At 43.2% G+C, this 20,967-nt stretch overlaps 1 protein-coding gene across 11 annotated transcripts in view; it reads right to left on the bottom strand.

Annotated features, from left to right (window-relative positions):
• The window catches only part of ADAM22 (ADAM metallopeptidase domain 22), a 133,501-nt gene that overhangs the window by 99,763 nt on the left and 12,771 nt on the right, over positions 1-20,967 (bottom strand). For all 11 annotated transcript variants that reach the window (XM_060280776.1, XM_060280777.1, XM_035128903.2 and 8 more), the window contains exon 3: positions 5,557-5,633. In XM_060280776.1, the coding sequence (XP_060136759.1) occupies positions 5,557-5,633 (77 nt within the window). The remainder of the gene's footprint in view (positions 1-5,556; positions 5,634-20,967) is intronic.

The following is a 20,967-nucleotide window of genomic DNA, read 5'->3' on the forward strand; positions in this document are numbered from 1 at the left end:
GCCTTTTCTGTGCTAAAAGAGGCCATAGCAGCAAAGATGCTCTGCTAAACCTTAGATTTATATACCAAGTAGGATTACTTTTACTGATCAGATTCCCACAGAGCAGATTTAAAAATAAAAGGATTTAAAAATAAAGCTGTAAGTCTCTAAAAATCAGCTTAGCCAAAAACTATAATAATACTTCCACAACTATGCTTGTACGGGTAAGAAAATAAAGCAAACATGGTTGTAGAAGCAAAGGAGTATTTGAGAAAAACCTATCTACATGTACTGGCAGATTAATATGGCGGCACATGGGAATGCTATTTCGGAGATACAAAGGAAAACACTCCCCCCCCCCACGGTTGTTCCTTACTCAATAGCAGTGAGGGATCCAATGAGATGCCAGGTATTGTGTGAGGGAAAAGTGATATTCAGGTCCATTTTAAAAAAGGACGGCAGCTGAAAATGAGAAATGCTTGGAAACATTACGGTCCTGGCAGATGTTGGTGGTGCACCAGAATAAATGTCAGAGAACCTATGAAATCCAGTAATACTAGAACAACTAAAGTTCTGTTACCCACAAAGGACAAAGATGTTCCAAGAACAACTTTACAAGGAGTTCTTTGTTGTTCCTGTGCAAACAACTTTGGAAAATTGCAACTAACAGACAAAAGTTCATCAATGAATCATTGATCGTTGTCATTTGGGCTCCCGTTTGGAGGGTATATACCCAAACTTATAAGGCAACAATTCATAAGGATTCAAGTATTGAATAGAATACAACAGAATAGAATAATAATTTATTAGCCAAGTACCAACATACTTGGAATTTTACTTCGGCTACCTTGCAATGTAAACGTACCTTGTACAAACACTGTTGCACAATACAATAGCACAGCAAAGGAACCCCACCCATAACTGGCATCTACTTCCACTACACAATTACGAATTTAACAGTTTGATGGCACAAGGAAAAAACTGTTCCTTTGCCTAGTCGTTTTTGTGTATAGAGACCTGTAGCGACGTTCAAATTGACACATTTAGTTTACATAAACCAAACAGCCATATTTCATGGCTGTATGATGTAATGGCAACCATCTTATGTCTGCTTAGTTGTGCAAGAGATTTTTTCATGAAGAAAACAATGTTATTTAAGGAGGCGGAAATACTAAGTGGTAAGTTAGCAACGATCACCTTGAGTGGTTGTGTCTCGTGGCTCTGAGCAATGCAGTTTCACAGATTCCAGCAATCAAGTGATGCTAGCAATCGTAGACGTACTATGATCATATTGTAAACTCATCCTAAAAAAAAAGCCTCTTAATTTTTGCTTTGAGATGCAAATGATATGTGCAAGGAAAATGCTTAGGAAGAGCACGCAGTACAAAACAGTACAAAGCAGTCAAAGCAGTCAAAGCAGTCAAGGCTCCAACCACTTCGCAGACAGCAATGAGACTGCCCCAGCCTACAGTCCAAATTTTCTGTCTTGGTTCAGGCCCATGACATGATAGCGAAGCCAAAGCACAATCATTCCGCTTAAAAACAAAACAAAAAACAACCCGGTATGCAAAATTGGCAATGCAAGTGCACCCATTCAATAAAAGAAACTTTTCAGAAGACTTTACAGGGACAGTCAAGTGATGGATTCCATCCCCTACCCAACTTCTACTGCACCCCTTATCAGCTTGATGAGCCTTTTCTTTAAGGAGAATTTTATTGTATGCAACCAAGCTGAACACCATCTTCTACATACCCAACCACTACGTTCTACAGAGGGCATCCTGCAGATAGGATCCTATCTGGAGCTCTGCTCTCCACAATACCAGAATCAGGCCTTTAGTGTAGCGGCACCGACCTTTTGAAACTCTCTCCCACTGCCTATTAAATATCAAATGGGCACCTTCTCTATTGTCTTTCGATGTTTCTCTTTCAACAAGCTTTCTAAATGGAGATATTCATCCCACTTGGTACTTGTACTGGTTTACTGATTTTATGTAAGTGCTGTCACTGTTTTAAACTTTATGTTCTTGTTGTTGCCTTTATTCTGTCTTTATATATTTCTGGCGTCGTTTTTTTTTAAAGTTGTTCTATATGTTGTTCTATATGTTGTTTAAATGTTTTTATACATGTAGCTGTTTCATATGTACTGTATGTTTTTATTGTACCGCAATATGCTTCCGGATGCCTTGTGGTAAGTGATTTATAAATGAAAGAAACAACAACATTATTTGGAGGCTCTGAGTGCTTGACTTGTTTATCTCAATGGGTAAGAAACACAATTTTCTGGTAGTAGCAGGAACATTTTACCAGAACAGTTAGTAAGCAATCTTACTCTCCATCACACCAAAATGTTGTTGTTTTTTTAAAGAGCTTTTAGAAGACAGCAAGAGGGAAAGGAGAGATTTTATACCATATACAGCTTCTTTTGTGCTTTGCATCTTTTGGGATTCTAAACATCCCAGCGCACCAATTACTTGGCATTCAACAGGCAACTTCTTCACGTTTACAGTCCTCAGGCAGGAAGAAGGAAACAACTACAGAGAGCCTTTCATCCTCACCACTAACCGTATAGAACTTTCATGTCAAAAATGCTTTGGAAAACGTATCCGTCTTTATAAAAACATTGCAACCAATGACGTGGGCTTTCTGGAAATATTTGAATTGGACATTTTTTTCAGTACCCACTGGAGACTTTTCAGAAAATAATCTGATGACCTAGAAAGTGATCTAATTACTTGTATCTAGTAAACAAAGCTAACAGCTTTGAAATCGCCTGGTATTTATTTGCAATTAGCATACACTCATTGTTTCTAATCAATTTATGAAACGGAAAAATTTCCAAGGAAAAATAAACCACACATGGCAAATTCCACCTCGCATCACTGACTGTAACAAGCTAACTATGGTTCATACTGGCAGGCGACGGAGGTTCAACGAGAGTTGAACTTCTTCTGCCAAGTTCAAACAGCCCATTGGCTGCCACAGCCACATTCTTTACAGCGGGATTGACTAGCACTGGACTTCGCTGTATGCTGCACCCTTTTGTTTAAGCCAGGGACGGCCCATTGGTAGCCTTTGATTTTTACCATCAAACATGCAAGTCAGCATGAGGAACCTCTGCCCCTGCAGATGTTGCTGGACTCCAACTACCACTAATCCCAGCCAGTGTGCCCAATGGCCAGGGATGTTGAGGACTGAAGTACAGCAACATCTGGAAGGCGACAGTGCTTCAGCGCAAACTTCAAATTGTGTTTTCCCCTTACAGTTTCACATGACACTGCAATACGAATGTGGCAGGCTATTTGCCAGGAAGAGCCTTAAGGCAGAGTTCATCCACCCTTATCTTAATTGAAAGCACTAGCTGTGGCCAAGGTTTGTTCTTGGCTACTACTCATGGTTAGCAAGGAGGGAGCTTAATTAAACCTTTGAAATTCAGTAATACTTTTTAAAAAAGCTATTCCAGCATAACAGAAATGCCGAGTTCTGCCCAACATGGGGGGGGGGGAGGTCGCACACATGTGACATCACCATGAGGTCCTACTAGGCCCACTGCCATGGTGAGGCCCAGCAAGGCCCACTGCTATAAGACCCAGGCTCTCAAGTTTGGGGGGCTTCAGCTCCGTCCCAACAGACTTTGCAGGGCTGAAGACACCTGTAGAGTTGGCGCCTCTGCAGGATAACTAATAATTAAAAGCAAAAAATATGGAGGATGGGGCTCTTAATGGCTACCTCATTGTCTGAGGCACTGGCCTGGTTTGAAGGTTTCCAACAGGCACCTGGTTAGCCACTGTGAGAACAGGATCCTACTAGATGGGCCACTGGCCTGATCCTGCAAGACTCTTCTTATGAGCACTCTTGAGATCCATTCATGTATTTTCGTTGTACTTTTGTTTTTCAATAACAAGAGACACCGTTTTACGTTTTCTTTCCCCGGCATCACAAATGTGGCCCTCTGTGTTCCTTTGGATCAATTTGCTGCATATGTGAACCACCAGCTCAAGTTATTCTGGAGTCCAGATGCATCTGGTTATCTTGTGAAGTTGTAGCCTAATTAAAATCCCTCAGCCACATCTGTTTCCTTGCAAAATTTAAGTGTTTCTCCCTTGCAAGAGCAGCAGCAAATCTACAACCCGCCCCAAATCACAGGCAGTAAATCAATGGACATCTAGGAGATGACCCTCATCTGCTCCACATATGTAAAAATGCATTGATAAAGATAAGATACCTGGCTCTCGCTCAGCCTTGCATGTGCTTTACATTAAACCCAGAAAATGCATGTCCTTCAACCCAGAGTCCCAATCTCCCATCTGGTACAAAACATCATTTGTACTTCTTCAACTAATACGTATGTCAGTTCTCACTAAGTAAGGACTGGGATTCCTCACCAACAGAATTGTTTAAAAATCAAACTTTTCACAGATCACGCAGCAGTTGCTTGTTTTTAAAATCAAATTTTTCATACCATGCAAAATATGAGCAACTGGTATTTTTTCAAAATACTTTCACTATGCAGAGCAACAGAGCAAGCAACTTAGCAATGGCTGTTCTGAAATTTGATTATGAATAATGAAACATCAGGCTTCACTTAGGTATTCACTGAATTCTATCTCTCTATGTCTGAAACTGATATAATGGACAGTGACGGTGTATTTGGTTCCGAAAAACTGAAATAAATTCATTATTTGTTTTTAGATTCTCTTCACAAAGGAAACATTTGCTGTTTCTGTTTTAAGCCAATATAATTCATACAGGGGTCAACTATTCAGGTACAAATACCACTAGTTTTCTTCTTTTTAGTCTGAGGAGAGATGTAATTTACCGTAAATGAAGAGCTGAGTTGACAATGCTATTAATATGTAAGTCAGTTCTCTTTTTATATTTATGTCTTTCTTTATTTGATCAGTAAATACAATGCCAGGATATCAGTCAAACTTTATTATGGTCTTATGAGCCTTTCAGGATAAAATACAGAAAAACTGCATAATTCTGTCCTGCATGTCCTAGTCCAGGATTCTAACCCCTAAGCACATTGGTCTCTTCAAAACAACAGGCAGCTGAGTGAGATGGGAGGAATCACCAACTAAACCATGGTTTATCGTGATAGCAACAAGATGCAAGGCTGATTTTTTTTATTTTTTATTAACCATAGTTTAGAGCTCTATGCTCAAACCCTAAAACTCTGATTATTCTTAAGGATAGGTTGTCGAAACAAGCCAGCTTTGTGACCTATGATTTGAAGATGGCTTGCATCAGACAAACTACAGATAAGATTAACCACATGTTTGGGGTAAGGTAGAAATCTGGGGTTAATGAAAAATGGAAGTGAAAAAACAACTCATTCCCATCACGATAAGCCAGCTTTGTACCAGTGGGAAGGAAATGACTAGGGCAGGCATCCCCAAACTGCGGCCACACGAGAATGTGTACTTTGGAGAGTATTTTTCATTTTAAGAATGAGATAATACTAAGCAGCATTAAGCAATATTGGAAAATATCAAAATACATTGCATAAATGCTAAAAGGGAGGGAGGAACAAATGCGCAAATCAAATATAAATTAAAATATTTATATACTTACTGGTTTAGCTCTACATCCAGGATGAAAGAAGATCCAAAGGCATCAACTTGGAAGCTGCCTCGGGCGATATGAGTGGACTGCAATGTTTAAAAAAAGTGAAATGGGTTAGCATGCAACCAACACATTCTTTTACATTCACGACAGATAAAAAAATATACTTCACACCAGTACAAACATACCAAGGCACATTTAAGGATATTGAATAATTGAGCTGGGGTTTTTTCATGGGAATGTGAGGTTTTGTAGAACAGCATTAAGAGCTGACTATATCCCCTTATACAGATTTCTAATTCTGGCACATTTAACATCAGTACAGATGAGGAAATAGTGCTCTCGGTTGTGCTGTCCCAGATGGGGGATATTTACTGTACAAACCAATCTCAGTATTATTGCCCACAAAGAATACTGGGAACAATGATTAATGACTAAAGCAATTACCTACAATATATTTTGGGAAGTTGCCTGCTGCTGTACATTTGGATCCCTACTAAGATATCATAACAAAATTTTGCATGGCGCTTCCCGAGATCAAGCAATAGTTTTCTATGTTTGGACACAACTCTGTATAAAGATGGCAAACTAAACTTTCTCAAAACTGCAAAGGTGTATTCCCCCCCCCCCTTGACTTCCCAAGCAATGTCAGGTTTGAGACTGCTAGTGAATGAATAAATATGAATTAATTGATTAATATCATTTTTCTTATATACACTGAAATTGTATATGCTTGTAATATGTATGGTTCTGAAATAATAATTAAAAATACTGGGATTTGTAGTCTGGTGAGGGGGCTGGATATAGCAGTTCTTATATTTTCACAAAAAAAAAAACTCTTGTTATGTCCTTGCAGGCACAGCTAGGAAGCTTTTCATCTGCCCCAATGGCTTATATACAGGTTATCCCTAGCAACTTACCTCTATAAGAAGTCTATATGGCTGCTTAATGCATGCTTTTGTGCAAGTGGCCCAATTTATGAGATAAATGCAAGATCCCAGATACCAGTAACTGTTCTGTATATGGACAATCACCAAGAGCCTTTATCATATTTGTACTGATACTGAATGACCTAATTATCAGATAGCTATTCTGAAACACACTTCAACAAATTCTGTTCCACACTGGTTAGAAGGCTAGCTGGAGACAATTTGCTGGCTGAGCCAGACAATATGGCACCTCTTCCCATTCCAGATACTGGCTGGAGCAGGGGTCGGCAAACCTTTTCAGCAGGGGGCAGGTCCACTGTCCCTCAGACCTTGTGGGGGCCCGGACTATTTTGGGGGGGGGGGATGAACGAATTCCTATGCCCCACAAATAACCCAGAGATGCATTTTCAATAAAAGGACACATTCTACTCATGTAAATATACACTAATTCCCAGACCATCCGCAGGCCGGATTTAGAAGGCGATTGGGCTGGATTCGGCCCCCGGGCCTTAGTTTGCCTACCCATGGGCTAGAGCAGGCATCCCCAAACTGCGGCCCTCCAGATGTTTTGGCCTACAACTCCCATGATCCCTAGCTAACAGGACCAGTGGTCAGGGATGATGGGAATTGTAGGCCAAAACATCTGGAGGGCTGAAGTTTGGGGATGCCTGGGCTAGAGTAACAGCTGAATCTCACTTCAACACGGGAGGCAACCAGTTCAGAAGAATCAGTAATTAAGTTGCAACTGATGCCATTGCTGCCTCACAATATCTGCTGCCTGAGGCAGGCACTTCACACTGTCTAATGGCAGGGTTGGTCTTGACCGGCTGTACAGATAAAGTACATAATATACTTCAGCACACAACAGATGCGGAGAAAACGGAGTAAGCATTCTCTATGGTTTTCCAGGCAAAACACAATCTATCACATGCTTGAGAAGAGAAGAATCCTTGGAAAAGACCCTGATGTTGGGCACAAGGAGAAGGGGACGACAGAGGACAAGATGGTTGGACAGTGTTCTCAAAGCTACGAACATGAGTTTGACCAAACTGCGGGAGGCAGTGCAAGACAGGAGTGCCTGGCGTGCTATGGTCCATGGGGTCACGAAGAGTCGGACACGACTAAACAACTAAACAACAACAACAATCACATGCTTATGCTGAAAAAAACAAAGCCACGGGAAATCTTTGGAAGGAATTTTTAAAAAGAGGAAGAAGTGAGGCATGGGAAAAGGAAATGGCCCAATTCCAACAACTACTGCATAGTTAAATATTTCTGGAAAGGCTTTCTGGCTCTCACTGTCGGTAAATTAGAGGGTTATTTGACCAAACATGGCTGCTTTGCTAAAAAGACTGTTAGTTGAAGCCTGTATGGAAGTCTTCAAGAACAAAATCCTCATTTTAATGAGGAAGGAGCACAGTCCATTGTGGCTTGCCAATTATACCAATGTCTGTTTTGACATTGGCAACTGAGAAGCACTGACTGCTTGGGAACAAGTGCTAAGTCGACGTGTTTGAAGAGATGAACCTTGAGTATGACGTAGTAAGGAAGTTTTTATGGGTTATTTCTGACTAAGGAATCAGCTATACAGCTGCAAATAAAACGTTTTAAGTGTGCATTATACAAATGTGACACTAGATGGCAACGGTGAGCTATGGTAAATTCAATATATTTTTCAAAACTTTTTTTAAAGCCTTTTCACAGCGTTTTTTATATGTGTCTAGATTCCACCTTAGTCATACTCAAGAGTACGGAGTTAAGATCCCTCCAAACACATCAGAAGTAAAGAGGAAACATTACAGAAGCTCTACTGAAGACAGACAAAAAGAGAACTACAGCTACTATGGGTAAGCTTACTTTCCTGCTCAAAATGTCCTCAAGACACACCTTGCTCATGTTTCGAAAATGCAATATTCTAATTTCTGCATATGACTAGGGAGGAACATCGCATTTAGATGTGTGTGTGTGTTCTTGCTGGTACACATTATCTTACTACCCAAACCACACTGAACTTTCTGTAATAGTCAGCATACACTAACAAAATGTTTGCTATTTCCAAGCAAGATATGGAAACAGATTCAGGGCAAAAAAAAGTTCTTATTCACATAATGCACCACTGATGTACATGATGAGAACTCTGCGGGGGGGGGGGGGAGTCTATGCAAATTCAGGACAGACCAATCAACAGGTATTGGGCACAATGGCTAAACATGCCCTCCAAGTTCAAGCACACACTTCTGAGTACCAGTTGCTGGGATCACAAGCAGGAGAGTGCTGTTGCCATCATGCGCTACTTGTGACCTTCCCATAGGCACCTGCCAAGCCACTGTTGGGAACCCAAGATGGTGGACTCAGTGGAGCTTCAATCTGATCCAGCAGGCTTCTTCTTCTTCTTAGGTGCCATTTCTAAAGCCCCAGGCTCCTCTTCCACTGCTTTGATTCACAGATAACATTTCCAGTTCTCCCAATCAGTGTTGGGGGAAAGCCGTAGCTCAGGAGTGGAGCGCATGGCTTGCATACAGGTTCAATCTCCAACCTTTCCAGGTATGTCTGAGAAAGACTTGTTCCTGAAGCCCTGGGGAGCTGCTGCAGTCAGTGTAGTAGACAGTACTGAGCTAGATGGACCAATGTTTTGCCTCAGTATAAGGCAGATTCCTATGTTCCTATGGTTTGCAGGCCTGGTTTGCAGCCACATGTTCATGCGCTCTCTCCCCCTCCTGCCTGCACCCCACACATGCTCAAGCATCCATGAGTTACTGCCCGGCAACTAAGACAAACATAATTCTTCTTACCTAACTGGTACCCCCGTGTTAATTTGTGGGTAACAGAAAAATGAGCAATTACATCAGAGAGGCTGGGGAAAGAAAGGGATGCTCCCAGGTGATAGGTGAGAGGGCTCGCTTTTTTGTTAGTTTGTCTGGGAGAAAAGTTGAGATATACCTGGGAGAGAAGACTTCGCATTCTTCCAATTCTTTTCCGTCTTTCTTTTTTCTTTTTTGCGCTTAGTTTGTTTTTTATTGCATTATGAGAAGTCTTAATAAAATTTCTCTTAAAGAAAAGAACTGAGAAACTATAGTTTGTGCTTGCTTGTTTGAAAAAGGATCACTCCTTGCTCTGTTCCTGGGGATGTCACATTTCTTGCTTTCCCTGGTAAGTTTGGTCATTGTTAAGAGTCTGCCCACAAGTTTCAAACACTATGAGAAATCACTATGTTTCACAACATCCCATGTAGTACCTATCACCACACAGCCAACTGCACACATTCAACACGGTCATGCCGAACTAATCCAGAAGAGGTTCTCGAATATATCACCACCACAGCTGCAGACACCACAACCTGATCCTTGTCAAGTGCCTTCTGACAACACAAAAGGTAGAGATTAACAGCAAAGAGTCATTGAAACGAAGGGCATTTTCCATGTGAGGCTCAAATCAGTTGATGCCCACATCTCTCCATAAAGTGAATGCAAACCCTCCAGGTAACACAAAGGGTTGTTGGGTGTTTACTTAACACAAAGGCAGCCTGGAATGAAAACATTGAGCTCACTGTTTCTATACACAGGATAAGGAACCTTTTCCAGCCACAGCCTCTGGGGCCACATTTCCTAGGGAAAGTTTGGGTGGAGCTATAGGTGAACAGCTGGCTACAATCAAACCAGTGGAGTTGTGTGTGGGGAACACTGGGGCGGTTGCCCCAGGCGCAAAATTTGTTAGGGGTGCACCCTGTGTTGGACAGCTACCATTGCCAGACTCCACTGAAAACGGCTTCTCCATGCAAACTAGGAAGTGACTTCTGCAGACAAAAGAATGACTCTGAGGCTGCAACCTCCTAAGTGACGCAGACACCTTAGGGCGGCAGTTGAATGCACATGTGTACTCCATCTGTTTCCCTCCAACCCACCCACACACCCAACCCTCCGTGCGGCCCCAAGCACTGGCAACCCATGCTACGCCACTGACTACAACCACATAGGACAGAGGTATCTGCACGCACACACACACACGCACACACACCCCAAACATTTCAGCTATATAAAGTTAAGGGAAGCCCAGTTGGAAAACAGAAAACTTCAATTCACAAATTAAGTTCCATTGAGTTCAAAGGGTTTACTGCCTTGTAAAATGCACACAGGATTTCAGTCTGAATCAAAACGCTCTAAAACTGAACATTTAAGCATTTTTATTATGGAAAATTATTATATGTAAGAAAATTGTCCAGCAAATATAAAGAAGGAAACATACAATTCTGCTTATTAGATATATTTGACATGATAAAAAAGGGCATAAATATTTCAATGAATATTTTAAAGCATTTATGAGAACCTTCCATCCAACAACGTTCAAGCATTTATGAGGACCTTTCTTTCAGGATTCTTTTTTTTTTTAATGGAGTAAGCAAATTATTCAATCAACCCAGCAATACAATACCCAGCTGCAGTAAACAAGGAAAGAGAATTCTCTGTTGAATCAGCACTAACGGGGGGGGGGGGGATGAAGACAAGTATTGCAGCTCTAGTAGGCAGTACTCAGAGCAGGAACCTATTCTTGAATCCTCTGTAATCTGTGACAGAGACCTTCTCCAGCACATACACATACACAACCTTAAAACGCTGCTATTGTCCTCAAGAGAACCCTGCCTAGGGCAAGAAGGAAGACAGTAGTTCTAGCAAATCTAACTTACAAAGAAAGGATTAAAGATTTATTCTCACATAAAGGAAGCCTCTCTGTAAGGTCAAAGATGCTTAAGAAGGTTAAAAGATGGAATGATCAAAATGTAACCAGCTTCATTCCTTTTCATTGAGCACAAACATCTGCATTTAAACTTCTAGCATAGCCAATGTGGTGCCTCATAATAATAATAATAATAATAATAATAATAATAATAATAATAATTTATTATTTATACCCCGCCCATCTGGCCGGGTTCCCCCAGCCACTCTGGGCGGCTTCCAACAAAACAGAAATTCTAAAATACAGGAATCCATCAAACATTAAAATACAGAAATCCATCGAACATTAAAAGCTTCCCTAAACAGGGCTGCCTTGAGATGCCTTCTAAAGGTCTGGTAATTGTTGTTCTCTTTGACCTCTAGTGGGAGGGCATTCCACAGGGTGGGTGCCACTACCGAGAAGGCCCTCTGCCTGGTTCTCTGTAACTTGGCTTCTCGTAGTGAGGGAACCGCCAGAAGGCCCTCGGAGCTGGACCTCAGTGTCCGGGCAGAACGATGGGGGTGGAGACGCTCCTTCAGGTATACCGGACCGAGGCCGTTTAGGGCTTTAAAGGTCAACACCAACACTTTGAATTGTGCTCGGAAACATACTGGGAGCCAATGTAGGTCTTTCAGGACCGGTGTTATGTGGTCTCGGCGGCCGCTCCCAGTCACCAGTCTAGCGGCCGCATTCTGGATTAGTTGTAGTTTCCGGGTCACCTTCAAAGGTAGCCCCACGTAGAGCGCATTGCAGTAGTCCAAGCGAGAGATAACTAGAGCATGCACCACTCTGGAGAGACAGTCAGTGGGCAGGTAGGGACTCAGCCTGCGTACCAGATGGAGCTGATAAACAGCTGTCTTGGACACAGAGTTGACCTGTGCCTCCATGGACAGCTGTGAGTCTAAGATGACTCCCAGGCTGCGCACCTGGTCTTTCAGGGGCACAGTTACCCCATTCAGGACCAGGGAGTCCTCCACACCCACCCGCCTCCTGTCCCCCACAAACAGTACTTCTGTCTTGTCAGGATTCAATCTCAATCTGTTAGCCGCCATCCATCCTCCAACCGCCTCCAAGCACTCACACAGGACCTTCACCGCCTTCACTGGTTCTGATTTAAAAGAGAGGTAGAGCTGGGTATCATCAGCATACTGATGGACACCCAGCCCAAACCCCCTGATGATCTCTCCCAGCGGCTGCATATAGATGTTAAAAAGCATGGGGGAGAGGACAGAACCCTGAGGCACCCCACAAGTGAGAGCCCAGGGGTCTGAACACTCATCCCCCACCACCACTTTCTGAACACGGCCCAGGAGGAAGGAGCGGAACCACTGCATGACAGTGCCCCCAGCTCCCAAACCCTCTAGACGATCCAGAAGGATGTTATGGTCGATGGTGTCAAAAGCCGCTGAGAGATCCAGCAGAACAAGGAAACAGCTCTTACCTTTGTCCCTAGCCCGCCGGAGATCATCGACCAGTGCGACCAAGGCAGTTTCAGTCCCATGATGAGGCCTGAATCCTGACTGGAAGGGATCCAAATGGTCCGCTTCTTCCAGGCGTGCCTGAAGTTGTTCAGCAACCACTCGCTCAATCACCTTGCCCAAGAATGGAAGATTTGAGACTGGGCGATAGTTGGCCATATTGGCCGGATCTAAAGATGGTTTTTTGAGAAGCGGTTTAATAACCGCCTCTTTCAGCGGGTCTGGGAAGGCTCCCTCATGGAGAGAAGCATTTACCAACCCGCGAAGCCCATCGCCCAGCCCTTCCTGGCTAGCTTTTATAAGCCAGGATGGGCAAGGATCAAGGAGACAGGTGGTTGGTTTCATTCGTCTAAGCAGCCTGTCCACATCCTCGGAGGTAACAGATTGAAATTGATCCCACAAAACTTGACTAGACAGGACTCTAGCACTCCCCCGCCCCGGCCCTGCTCCCACGGTGGAGTCTACCTCTTCCCGAATCTGAGCGACTTTATCAGCTCTTGCTGGACTACAGCTCCCAAAATCCCTGACCACTGACCAAGCTGGCTGGGGCTGATGGGAGTTGCAGTCCAACAATATCTGGAGGGTACCCAATGGGCTCCGGCTCATTTGGTCCCTATAAGCTTGGGTTGGCTAACAGATGACACAAAATATTAGGTAAAGGTAAAGGGACCCCTGACCATTAGGTCCAGTTGTGACCGACTCTGGGGTTGCGGCGCTCATCTCGCGTTATTGGCCGGCATACAGCTTCCAGGTCATGTGGCCAGCATGACAAAGCCGCTTCTGGAGAACTGTTTACCTTACCTATTGATCTACTTGCACTTTGACGTGCTTTCGAACTGCTAGGAGCTGGGACTGAGCAACGGGAGCTCACCCTGTCGCGGGGATTCGAACCACCGATCTTCCAAACGGCAATCGGTTTAACCCACAGCACCACCGCGTCCAACACAAAATATTACACACCATTAAAAACCAGAGCTGGGAGAACCTCTAGAAATCCAATCATACCGGTAGCTGTTGCAGGGCAATGCAGGGTGATCATGAGGATAAGCTAATGTGGGAGCTATAAGAGCTCCAACATCTTTGCAAAGCAAGAGCAGGAGATTGTAGGGGTGCTGCTGGAAGGAGAAAATGCTGCCATCTGTCAACATTTTTTTCTGTTTTGCAACCAAGAGAAATAAGCAGCCACAGACCTCCAATCACTTCTGCAATCAAAATCAACTTTTTACAACCTTCTGCTGTCCGGTCGTTTTGGACCACATCTCTCATCAGTCCTAGCAAAATATCTGGAGGGCCCCAGGTTGGTGAAAGCTGATTTACAGGGTTCAGTCCTTGGACAATGCAGGCAGGGATGGTATTATAGCTAAAGCATTTGGAATACTGTGCAGAAACAATGGAGAAAGGAAGCATTGTGCAAAGCGTGGCAAATTAATTATAGGTATGATCATATCGAAGTAAGTAATAGTTATTATTTATTTTCTATTTAAAAAATCAAATGCTCTCTTTTATTTAAAGTGTGTTGTCTGCAATTAAACGGGGGAAAGGAAAAAGACAGGGGAAAAGCAAGTCATGGAAGTTACAAACATTCAGATGTGGTGACAGAAGTTAGATATATTCTTTTTACTGTTTGGAATATTCTTTTATCCAAGAAACCAAACGCGCTGCTTTCCTGGCTTGCAATATAACACAAGAAGTGTGACTCTGGGATCTTGACTGCTGGTATGGTTTTAGTGGGGCTACCTTTGAAGGTGACTCGAAAACTACAACTAATCCAGATTGAGGCAGCTAGACTGGTAACTACGGTAGGAGTGGCCGCCTGGACCATATGACACCAGTCCTAAAGGATTTACATTGGCTCCCAATACATTTCCAAGCACAATCAAAAGTGTTAGTGTTGACCTTTAAAGCCCTAGAAGGTTTCAGTCCTGCATGCCATTGTTTAGCCCGGACACTGAGGTCCAGATCCAAGGGACTCCTTCACTTTACTGCAAGAAGTGAAGTTACAAGGAACCAGGCAGAGGGCATTCTCAGTAGTGGCACCTATGCTATGGAGCACCCTCCCATCAGATGTCAAGGTAATAAACAACTACCTGACTTTCAGAAGACATCCCCACTGTTATGTATTAAGTTAACTGCAGTACTCCTTCTGGCCACCATGGCTGCAGTTCTTACCCTGCCCACTGTGGCTGCAGTTCTCACTCAGGTCCACAACATGCAAATGAAGGATTGAGAGTGCTGTTCACGGATTGGGTAGCTAGGGGAAGTTTGTTACTGTTGCAAGTTACTGAGTACTATATAAGCCAGTTGGCTAAGCTACTGTTCAGTCTGCACTCAGAGCTAGAATAAAGAGCTGGTTGTTTTGAGAGCTATGTCTTCATCCTTCTTACCCACTATTGTACACCCGCATTGGGAAGTTTTTAATGTTTGATGTTTCACTGTGTTTTAAATCTTCTGTTGGGAACCGCCCAGAGTGGATGGGCAACCCGTTCAGCTGGGTGGCATATAAACAATAAAATTATTAGTAGTAGTAGTAGTAGCAGTTTCTGTTCTATATTGGCCGTTTTAATGCTGCTTTTTAGATTATTTTGCATTGTATGGCTTACTTTATTACCATAGATTAGTGGGGGCACAGCAACTGCTTTCCACACAGAAGATCTTAGGTTGAGTCTCCAGCCTCTCCAGGAAGGGCTGGGGGATACCCTTGCCTAAAATCCTGGAGAGCTGCTGCCAATCAGTGTAGACAATACTGAAGTACATGGACCAGTTGGTCTGAACTGGTGTGAGACAGCTTCTTATATCCCTATGCCATACATTATACAGAGAACATCATCAAGGCAACAAGTGAATCCCAGCTGAGTTTGTTTAGGATTGCAGACTGAGTATCTACATAATTCTCGGGTGGGTCTTCCTGCCCAAGCTGTAAATTATTCAACCCTCGTATGCATTAAGATTACGAAGAAGTTATTTATGGGTCATTACCTTTGTGACCCATTATAAATTATATATTAGCACTGCACTATGCACTGGTGATTTTGCAGTGGTCATTGGATGGAACAAAGAAATGGACACACCATCAGTCATATCTGGTACTTGGAACATCCAATATATGTGGAGAAGCAACATGTCCACTTCCTATAAAAACTGATTCACTTACTGAACTTGGAACTATTTATAGAAGTGCTGGTCACATATTAAGAGTTATATTAGCTCTAAGACATAACCCGAATTGAGCATAAAGTCTAAAATAAAAAAGGAAAATAAAATGCACACCAGTTTATAAACAATTGAAATTACTAAGAATATGTGACCTACCAGGACTGGGCACAAGGCAGACGGGATCCACTGGCACAGCTCTGGGTGATTTGCAGTAGATTAGCAAGGATCATTGACTCCCAATTGTTTAGCAATGCCAACAACAAAAGGCGCTTTCTTCCCCACCCTTCTAGATTAAGCTGCGCGGCTAAAGAAAGCTTAAGGGGGAACCAAGAGCTTTGCATGATGGGACTGTGAGCACAGTGGTGGCTGGTGACCACTGGAACTGATAGGGTGGAAGGTAGGAGGCCCAACAGTACGTGGCACTAGAACCAATGACAGGCAGAACCAACTCATTCTGGTTTTCTCCTCCTCCTCCTCCTCCTCCATACTGAAGACTGCAAGGGCAACCCTGAGAGTGAAGGTGCTGACAGGCAGAGCTACCTTCTGCAGTGCTTATAAGTAAGACACAAGTGGGTGCAGACTGAGGCTGGTGGGACAAATGCCCCATTAGCCCTCCACTGGCAAATTCCTAGCTTTGAGCAGGTGCTCGGAGGTGCCGTGCACCGTAATTCTAAATGCATTTTCTTTTGAAGCTGAATCACCCGACGTCGCTTCTCTCTGGAACTGTGCTGCCCTTTGCTGCCTGCTGAGTCGCACTGGAATCTTTCTACATCCTTTTCCTCCCTTGCAAGGGCAAACTCCCTGAACGCAAGCTCACAACCCCACATCTAAAAACTCGTACCGCAATAATGAGATGCACATTTGGCTAATGCTAGAAAATTCCACCGCAGGCAGCGTGGCGATCTAGAGGAGGGATCAAGGGTGGCACGATAAATTTATCATGAGCTGGAAAGCTGCAGTTCATTTACATATCCCTGATATAAACAAAGTGGATGCCAAACAACATACTAGCCTACTGATGTTAACACTTACGGTAATTCTTAAACTGTAAATGTGAAAACTCAGAAGCACGTCACCCCATTGAGGCCTGTCCTGGTGCCCACAAGGTTCCGTCCCCCCCCCCCGGCTGAAATTAGGCTTGAAAGAAGCAGCGTGAGCTTGCTTGCGAGGTTGTCTGTGTATGTGTTGTACCCGCAACCGTTAAAGCCAGTTTGCAAATGGGCCCACAGGTCCAAAAAGGTGGTTGACCCGATGGTTTCCTGAATGGACAACTCACTTGCAAAGGTGGGAAATGAAATCAAAAGTGTGTGAGAGAGAGAAACAGCCTGTCCTCCCTCTCACACAAAAATAAAAGGCAGGGAGAGAGAGAACTCTGAGCTCCTGAAATCCCACTGGGGACACAGGATCTCTCTTTAGCTATCCAATTTATTGTAACAGCTGTTGTTCTTGTATAAAGAATATATTATATTGGAAAAATTAAGCAAATATTCACACAATGCCAATCCTGATGGGTTTTAGGTATCTTGTAGAGACATATTCATTCATTCATTCATTTGATTAAAATGACCAGAGGAGGTGTCCTGCTGTTCTCACAGTGCTGTGATGCAACTCTGATGTACTGCTGCTGTGGTTTGACATTTCAGATGGTTTTATTATGTGCCCTACGTCTTCGTGTCGTATATCCTCATGTTGTATCCTCCTCTGGGATTGCTTTTAATGGAGTCATAAATTACATGAATAAAAACACAACAGTTATGCCTACATAACTGTTACAAAAATTCTTCCATCCTCAGTGCTTCTTCATCCAAAGAAAACAACAAAATCTCGTATGTGTATACTAAGCGGCAAGTCCTACCACATTTCATGGGCTTACTCCTAGGTAAGGGTGTCCAGGAGTCCAGCCTAAAACCAATGCTGCTGATTCTGAAAAAGTTGTAACTTTTTGTAGTTCTTTAAACCCAGGCCAGGCCAGAGAAGATCCTGCTCTGAAGCCCTGGAAAGCCACTGCCAGTCTTTGAAGACCAGGGATGGGGAAGCCGCTTTCTTCCAGATGCTGTTGGCCTCCAACTCTCAGCAGCCCTAGCTAGCAAGCCCAATGGTTAGGAACAGTGTTAGAAATTTAGATATATAATGTAATTGTCAAATGGCACCTTAAACAAGGGCTGCGGTCGCTACAATGGAATGTCTAGGCCATAGCTGCCAACCCTCCCTTTTTTTGCGGGAAACTTCCTTATTCCAATGCTGTTTCCCGCTGCTATCCTGGAATGTTAGATATACCGTAGAGTAGACTGTCCCCAGGACAGGTGAGGCTGCTGATCCCTTATTTTCAAGTGGACAGCTATGGTCTAGGCTAGGGCCTAGGCACTGCATCCCCCCCCCAAAAAATGAACATTTATTTATTTATTTATTTATTCCATTTCTATACTGCTTTATATCTTCAGGAACAAATCTCAAAGCAGTTTAAAACGCATTAAAATATCAAATAAAACAACCCAGAAAAAACCTAATTCAAGCATCTAGAAAAATATTTCAGATCCTGACATTTTGCTTTCCCTAGTGGCCAACCTAGCATCCAGAGATCTCCACATGGTCACAATTGGACCTGCACCAGTTACAAATCACGCTTGGATAATTTCAAGCACTGGTCGGGAATGACAGGAGTTGTAGACCAACATCATCTAGAGGGACACAGGTTCCCCAGGCTGGCACAGGGAATAGCGAGTGAGATAGGCCAACAATCCCATCTCTGTATGTTCCTAGGAAAGTTCCTTCCACTCAAGGAATCAGAGGGGAAGGCAGACATGGAACCATTTATATGTATCACATTCATGTCCTTCTCCATTCCTCCAGGGTGGCATACATAAGGTCATCCGATTTTAGCCTCGCAGGAACCTCACGGTGGAAGATCTAGCCATTTGCGCAAGACCATCTTGTGATGGCTGAGCAAGGACTTGAGCCTATGCATCCCAGTTCCAAAATCAAACACCCTACCAAAATGCAGTTTCTTGCACCTGGAATGAAGAGAGACATAGGATTCTTATCTCATTATACATGATCAAGCTTTCCTTAGCACCTCAGCCCTTGCTTTTGCCCCGCAAGACCAATTGCAGTCATTAACAGTCGTTAACAGTCATCAACAGGTTTACCACTCCTATCAGCCCATCACCCATTCCCATCACCCCCACCCCCCACCCTCTGAATATACATAAGGGTCTGGTTACTTCTGTTTCAGTGTATCTGATGAAGTGTGCATGCACACAAAAGCTCATACCAAAATAAAAACTTAGTTGGTCTTTAAGGTGCTACTGAAGGAATTTTTTTACAATCTGCCAAGTAAGAGTCAAACCAAGCATGGTATGAAAAAGGTTCCTAATTGGACGTACTTCTTTTTATTTTTTAAATATTGGGGAGTTTACCTCTTCACCAAAGCCTCAATTCAAGTCTCCTTCTCCCGCAAAATATTACCCTACTGTTAGCCATAGATGGAAAACCTTGTGAGTTTTTCTTCTTCTGCAGGGACTTATCTCATCGGTGGGGACGATCGAAGCCAAAGAATTATCCCCTTCCCTTGCAGACCTTTTCCAAATGCCCGCATACTGCTTTTTAGAAATAGAAAGACATCAGGAATTCCAATCAAGGAGCTCCCACATCATATGTAGCTCTACCCTCAGTTCTCATGCCTGCAGGTGAATTGTCCTATCTGGGAATCACCCACAGTTTTTCAAAGCAACATTAAAGTCCTGCCATCTGAAATCACTTTAGGCAAAAGAATGTTACACTTGGAATGGATCTCACTGGTAAGACTGTAAGCTCTCAACTACACTCAACCAACCATGAATGATAGACACAGTGAAGCACTAATTGAGCATCCTTCAGTAAACATCATGAATCAAATTTAAGAGTGTCCTGTGACAACATTATTGCAATTTCCCAGTGGCAATGAACACATCAGCTGCAGAAACTCTCACTCTCTAAAGACACTGCGGGCAGCCCCAAACCAGCATTTGTTTATCCTTAATCAAGCCAGGGAACTCTTGCTGATTCTGTAACTCTTAGGCATTTCTGAACATCACCTTAATATTCACTCTCCACAGACTGAACAAATAGTTTCCTTAACAATATGGTAGGTCTCGGATCGCGCATTCTTCATTCATTCATTCCTACGTTTTCTTAAATAACCATGCATGTTTGGGGCTCCCTAGAGAAACAGTTCATCAGATGGCATAACTATTTCTGCAATTTACCATTCTGGTCGCATGCAGGGAGTCCAAGACTGACTTGCCCCACCTTTGCTCCAGGGTATGAAAACAATTTGTTCCCTGAAGAGTTCTTGTATAGGCTTCTTCTGAGCGTGCTAGTTTTCTCACTATATGGATATTCCCCCCCAAAAAAAAATATCGGGGTGCAATTAAACCATTTTAGACAATGCCTTAAAGGCCTTCGGTCTGAAATGGTGCAATTCTGGAACAGTATTGCCATGTCATGTTTGTCTTTGAGAACCTGTGGGCTTCCTCTAGGCACCTGACTGGCCCACTAGATGAACAGAATACTTTTCTGTGGTCTGTTACAGTCATGCTTTTCTTTTGTTCTCAGGACACTTTATGCACAATAAATCTTTTCTCTCTCCTTCCTGGGTATAAAGCCATGGCTAACCTACATTTGTCAAACAGACTACGGTTTCTTAATGTTTTGTACATCCACCCAGTTACATCAACCCACTGAAAGGGTTCCTCATCCCCAACCTTTCTAACCAACCCTTTTTTCACCCTGGATGCAAAAGTCCTGGGGTCTGTCCAATGTATAAATACCCTTCATTTTTTTGTTGATATGTTGAAATATTCCCGTTCAATGATTTATTTATTATTTAAATAATCACTGTCCACAATTCGCACCCAGAACATTTTTACCTGGCTGGAATATGTCCTTTAGCTGTTGTATGCCTGGATGGAGGATAAGGAGTGGGTGGGGTGGGGTGGGGTGGGGTGTCGTAGCCAGCCTTCCATACAGAACTAAAATTGTATCACCCACCACTGCTGTACACCCCTTGTAAGCTTGTCTGGAATACAGTTCCCCACCTCTGATCTGGTGAAACCATGGTTCAGCGGGGATTTGAATATAATTCCAGTCCAAACACAAGTCTCTGAGCCACA

Source organism: Zootoca vivipara, chromosome 12, assembly GCF_963506605.1.
Source record: "Zootoca vivipara chromosome 12, rZooViv1.1, whole genome shotgun sequence".
Taxonomy (NCBI): domain Eukaryota; kingdom Metazoa; phylum Chordata; class Lepidosauria; order Squamata; family Lacertidae; genus Zootoca; species Zootoca vivipara.